The sequence below is a fragment of the Lathyrus oleraceus genome, chromosome 3 (assembly GCF_024323335.1).
Source record: "Lathyrus oleraceus cultivar Zhongwan6 chromosome 3, CAAS_Psat_ZW6_1.0, whole genome shotgun sequence".
Classification (NCBI taxonomy): Eukaryota; Viridiplantae; Streptophyta; class Magnoliopsida; order Fabales; family Fabaceae; genus Lathyrus; species Lathyrus oleraceus.
In genome coordinates this window covers 172,267,513-172,273,617 of record NC_066581.1, presented here as the reverse complement: position 1 = coordinate 172,273,617, position 6,105 = coordinate 172,267,513, and the positions used below count along the sequence as shown (strand labels likewise).

At 42.5% G+C, this 6,105-nt stretch overlaps 2 protein-coding genes across 2 annotated transcripts; both read left to right on the top strand.

Moving 5' to 3' along the window:
* The first annotated feature begins 527 nt into the window (after positions 1 to 527).
* LOC127130274 (uncharacterized) lies at positions 528 to 1,532 on the top strand. The gene has a single exon (XM_051059312.1). It carries the CDS (start codon positions 528 to 530, stop codon positions 1,530 to 1,532), a length of 1,005 nt encoding a protein of 334 aa, XP_050915269.1.
* A 2,133-nt stretch (positions 1,533 to 3,665) lies between these two features.
* Positions 3,666 to 5,762, top strand: LOC127130273 (uncharacterized). Its single transcript, XM_051059311.1, has 3 exons — positions 3,666 to 4,362; positions 4,423 to 5,006; positions 5,526 to 5,762. The coding sequence occupies exons 1-3, from the start codon at positions 3,666 to 3,668 to the stop codon at positions 5,760 to 5,762; spliced, it is 1,518 nt and encodes a 505-aa protein (XP_050915268.1).
* The last annotated feature ends 343 nt before the right edge of the window (positions 5,763 to 6,105 follow it).

Below are 6,105 nucleotides of genomic sequence, written 5' to 3'. Positions count from 1 at the left end.
GGTGTACACCTCATTGGGACAATACGAGAACTCCACCTAGAGTAGATCTGTTCAGAATTTCCATCCTAATATGGCTAGCCCATTATTATGAGGAAACGTTGAACATGGTCCATGACTTTGGGAACCTCAACTTAAACTGAAGTCCGTCTTCATGATTGGCGATCGTGTAGTACTGAACCGAAGGGTCTACACCCTGTTCGAACAATACGAGGATCCCACTTAGAGTAGATTGATTCAGAACTTTCATTTCAATGTGGCTAGCCCATTATTGCGATGAAAGACTGAACTTGGTCCATGACTCTAAGTTCTTATCATGAAAATGGATAACCTTAGGAGAAATCCTTGATGTGTGGGGTAAAAGACATAGAACCGCTGTTAAGTTGAACCTTGTGATATATTTGAAACCTGGATCCCTGTCATTGCATAAACATCATATTGCATTCATTATGAGCATGACAAAATCATTTACATACTTTTTAATTTTAGGGAATTTCAAAAAAAATAGTTAGTTAAGCATTCAAGAACAAATGGAGTCAGGAAAGAGAAAAACATTCCAAATCAAAGCCAAGGTACCGTGTGTGAAGGGGTTCATTGCATTCAGAGATGGGTTGACTAATATCCGTCGAGACGCATTCACACTCAAATATGGGAAAATTCTACACTTGTTGTCTGTACCAGTACAGAAGGATGCTATTACCGCACTAGCCCAGTTTTATGATCCACCACCCAGAAGTTTCCTCTTTAGAGATTTCCAGTTGGCCCCGACTTTGGAAGAATTCAGAAGAATATTGGACTCTCCTAAGCAGAAGAAGGGACCATACAAGGGGTTAGGTCAAATCCCTAAACCCGAAGAGTTGGCAGAAGTATTAGGCATCCCAGTCGAAGATCTAACCCCTAACATCAAAATTTGGGGGAAGGTACAAGGAATTCCACAAGAGTACCTGGAGAAAATTGCTCAAAGCTTTGCTAAAGCCCAGAAGTGGGAAGCCCATGATACTATTATGGCTTTACTTATTTTTGGATTGGTGTTATTTCCTAATATGGAGAAGTTAATTGATGCAGCAGCTATTATCGTGTTTTGGGCCGTCAAGGTTAAGAATGAAGATCCAGTGCCCGCACTCCTAGCAGATGTTTATCACACCTTGCACTTACGCTTTGAGAAGAAGGGAGGACTGATGTTATGTTGCATACCACTCCTTTACCAATGGTTTGTCTCTCATGTGTTCAAAGAGGTTGATACAATTGAAAAGATGGATGGGTATGAGTGGTCTCAAAAGCTAGTAGGACTCACTGAAAATACCATTATTTGGTATCCTCATGGTTTGAATGTGGAAGATATAATTACTAGTTGTGGAGAATTTCTGAATGTACCATTAATAGGGTCAAAAGGGTGCATTAACTACAACCCTATTTTAGCAGTGAGGCAGTTGGGTTATCCTATCACATACAAGCCGGATGACCAGTTGTTAGAAGGTTTTGTGTTCCATGATATGGATGATCTCGTTATGTTGAGAAGGGTTATCCGAGCCTAGGAAAAAGTTCGCTTCAGAGGATAAGACAAAGGAAAGGGCGTCATAGGGTATAGAGAACCCTATTATCAATGGGTCACCAGAAGAAGTCAAGAGATCAAGATGTCATTCATTCTCGATCCTCCAACTCAACCTCCACCACCAGAACCCATCCTTGTCTCCATGGAAGAAGTGGAAGCGTTGAGAGCTACTATAGCAAGACTTGGACGAGAAAATGAAGAGCTACATACCAGCTTCCAACAAGTTTCAAATTAAAGAAATGAAATAAAGTGGGAACTAGAGAGGAAGAAGGCTCAGCTAGAAGCAACTGAGGAAAAGGTCGACAAGGAATAATGCAAGAGAAAGAAAGTGAAAGTAGGCATGGAACAAGCTGACCACTGCCTAGAAACCATTAAAGAGCAGTTGAGACAAGTTGAGAAAGAGTGCCAAAAGAATAAGCGATGGTGGCTACGAGCTACAAAAGAGAAAAACAAGAAGTTAGAGAGATATTAGAGGCTAAGATACACGATCTCACTATCTCCCTCCATAATGCTGAGACCCAAGTTGAGCACGAGCGCCGACTTAAGGAAAGAGCCCTTGAAGTTTCTCGAGTCACACCTACGACTTGGGCCGAGAAATGTCAAGAAGCAAAAGATGCTAGAGAAGTTGCTCAACATTGGAAAGATAGATTCGAGGCATTCCATCAAGACAGTGTGATATGGCTAAGGGAAAGAGAGCAAGTCATTGAGGATTACGATACCTTCAGGAGAACTATCAATTTCTTGCAAGAGGACAAAGATGGGTACCGTACAAAGCTCAACAGTTTGGTAGAATTCTGCAACTGGACGACCCGAGAAATACCTTGGAGGTTGAGAGAGGCAGTGGAAGGATTGGACCAACATGGCACACATCCCGCTGTAATCCATTTTGTTATGATGTGTGAGGGGATGGTGAAGAGGTTCAAGTTTGAATTAGAAGAACTCATAACTCGAAAGATTGCTGTGTGATTCTTCTATTTTTCTTATATTCAGTTTAGTATTTGAGTTGTATCGATTTGGGCGGTTATGCCTTTGTACTCCACGTTAAACATTTGAATAGAGGAGGATGATCCTCATTTTTATTTCCTGACTTTATGTTTTCTTCAAATGCTTAATATAACTACAACCGTGATGAAAATTCCCTAAAAATAAAATATGCATGACATTCACATCCTCATTATGCATCACGCTTCATGAAAACTCAAAAAACTTACCGAACCTTTTTACCCTTTATCCAGCCACACTGACTAATCAACACCGGTACGAGACACGAAGCAAATACAAGATGACATTAGAACAAGTTAAGGCCAACCAGGTTACCATGAGGACAGACATCAATACGATCCAGGAGAAGATGGATCAACTGTTGGAGACAATGCTGGAGATCGCTCAGAGAGAGAGGAGCGAGGAGGAAGAAGCTAGGGCAAAAAGGAATGATGGCACGCCAGGTCCGAATCCCCAAGACAAAAGTTACGTCCCCACCAAGAAGAGATTGGTTCAGATACCGGTAGGAAGCAAGGGAGATGGAGACCATGCAGAACCTTCTGATACGTCTACTCATCATTGATCCGAGATTGGAGATGACCAGTATGATGCATTCTATATGCACGATCAACCAAAGCCCAAGATACTTTCAGATCCTGCTGCAGATAGGCTCCGTGCCCTGGAAAAGAAAATCAAAGCCATAGAAGGAAACAACATCTTCGGTGCTTCTGCCATGAACATGCATTTGGTATCGAATTTAGTCATCCCGGCTAAATTTAAAACCCCTGATTTCGAGAAATACAAAGGACTGACTTGTCCAAGAAGTCACTTGGTGATGTACTTCAGGAAAATGGCTGCTCATACCGAAAATGACAAACTACTTGTACACTGTTTCCAAGACAATTTGAGTGGAACATCTCTGAGATGGTATATGAGTTTAGAACAGGGCCGAATTCAAAGTTGGGAGGATTTGGCTGACGCATTTATCCGTCAGTACAAATATAACTTAGATATGGCACCCGACCGAATGCAGTTGCAAGGGATTGCTATGAAGGAGAGTGAGTCATTCAAAGAATACGCCCAGCGGTGGAGAGAGTTGGTTGCTCAGGTAGAGCCACCATTTTCTGAGAAGGAGATGACCGGGATATTTGTGGACACCTTGAAGGACCCATTCTTTGATCGATTAGTGAGCAGTGCCGTATCTGACTTCACACATCTCGTCACGATTGGGGACCGCATAGAGAAGGGGTTGAGGGATGGAAAGATTCCTGGAGCAGTGACAGCATCTAGCGCACCAAAGAAATATTCTGGAGGCTTACCAAAGAAAAGAGAAGGTGAAACAAACGCCATATCCAGGAACTATAAAGGGAAGCAACAAGCTTCATATGGTCAAGTCGTCGCCGTGGTACCTATACCCTATCAACAGCCAATGCAGCAACAACAAATGTATCAACCACAACATCAACAACATCATCATCAGCAAAATACTGCACCACCAAGACAGTTCAAGACAAGACCTCCAAGAAGACAACTTGATCCTCTACCAGTACCCTATAGTCAGATATTCCCATATCTGCAGAAGGAGGGCCTTCTAACATTGAGGGAATTAAAACCAGCCGTTTTTCCATATCCACCTGGATACGACGCTAATGCCCATTGTGAATTTCACATGGGAGCACCTGGTCATACTTTGGAAAACTGTTTCGCATTTCAGAATCGAGTACAAGACCTGATCGAAGCCAAGGCCGTTTCTTTCACTCCAAGACGCCCGAACGTGAATACCAACCCTATGCCGACGCATAAGGATGCTTCCGCCAGTGCCATTGAGGAGAGTGATGAAGGAAGACTGATCCGTAAGGTTGAAGAGATTCAAACCCCTATCACCATGATAGGAGCACAATTGCTGAAGAGTGGTCTGATCCTGGAAGAGCTGGTTGAGAAAGAGAATAGTGAAGAGTTGAGGAGTTTTATACAACAAATGCTGGATCGAGGCGAGTTACAGATAACTTACCGTGTCAAGAGCAAGCGCCAGGAAGAGATAGCCGTGGTAGATATTCCATATGATGAGATCAAAGTAGAAATACCTATAAGCCCGTTGGTGATAGAGTTCCCAACACCATTTGAATATAAAGATGAGAAGGCAGTCCCATGGATATATCAGCCCAGAGCTTTTAAGCAGGGGCAGGAAGATAAACCTTTAATGCTTAACGAACCAAATGTCACTTCAACTGTTGATACTTATGAGAGAGATAAAGGGAAGGAGGTTGCTGTCCAGATCCCTATCCCTAATCAGGGGATGCAAGACTTGCACCTATCTCCTAAAGCTGGTGTCACTCGTGAGGAGGCTGAGGAGTTTTTGAGAATAATCAAGAAAAGCGATTACAAGGTGGTGGACCAGCTAAACCAAACACATTCCCAAATTTCCATGTTATCTCTCCTACTTAACTCAGAAGCACACCGGAATTCGCTGTTGAAGGTACTGAGCGCCGCTCATATCACCAAGGAAATAACAATAGAACAGTTTGATGACGTGATAGCTTGTGTGACTACTGGAAATTTCTTGGGTTTTAATGATGACGAACTACCGATTGAAGGAAAGAACCATAACAAGGCTATCCACATCTCTTTGAAATGCATGGATACTATACTGTCAAGGGTGTTGGTAGACACAGGTTCCTCATTAAACGTCATGCCAAAGACGACTTTGATAAAGCTTCCAGTGGAAGGAATTAGTATGAAGCCCATCACCCTAATCGTAAAAGCATTTGATGGCTCAACTAAGATAGGTCCAATTATCTTCAACATCACGTTCTAGGTCATGGATATACATCCTGGTTACAGTTGCTTACTCGAGAGACCCTGGATTCACTCCGCAGGTGCTGTCACCTCCACTCTGCATCAAAAACTAAAATTCATTACAAATGACAAGATGATTGTGGTTGGAGGATAAGAAGATATCTTGGTTAGTCACTTGACATCTTTCCGATATATCGAGGTGGATGGTGAAATCACTGAGACACCCTTCCAATCCTTGGAAGTAGTAAACATGATGGCCATTCAACAGACCTTGGAGGTCCCGAAATCAGGGCCATCCATGGCCTCATGGCAGGGAGCTAAAGCTGTTATGGAAAGTGAAGACGCACAAGACTGGGGCAAAGTGGTGGAATTGAAAGAGAAACGAGACAAGTTTGGCTTGGGATATGACCCGTCATCACACAAAGTTGGTAACTGAAATTCTACTAACAGACTATCGATGTCACACTGGATGTTATGACATCCAATTCTGCGCAGACAGGAAATGTATGCAGAAGGTAAATGAAAAATGCAGTAAAAGACATACACAATTGTTTACCCAGTTCGGTGACAAACACACCTATGTCTAGGGGCTACCAAGCCAGGGAGGAAATCCACTATAAGCAGTATTAATTCAGGACTTAAACCAACTGTTTAATCCTATCACTTAAGACCTACCCAATGCAATTTCAATCTAAACTAAGACCAGAGTTCCTACTCACTCCCCCTCAATCACCACAGTGATTACAACCTTTAATTAGTTTAAAGTCAATGGCGAAGTT

Coding starts and splice junctions, on each gene's coding strand:
- LOC127130274 (XM_051059312.1), top strand. CDS start 528: ATGGAGTCAGGAAAGAGAAAAACATTCCAAATCAAAGCCAAGGTACCG.
- LOC127130273 (XM_051059311.1), top strand. CDS start 3,666: ATGACCGGGATATTTGTGGACACCTTGAAGGACCCATTCTTTGATCGA. Junction 4,363..4,422: donor CGCCAGTGCCATTGAGGAGA/GTGATGAAGGAA, acceptor TCACCATGATAG/GAGCACAATTGCTGAAGAGT. Junction 5,007..5,525: donor ACCGGAATTCGCTGTTGAAG/GTACTGAGCGCC, acceptor CGATATATCGAG/GTGGATGGTGAAATCACTGA.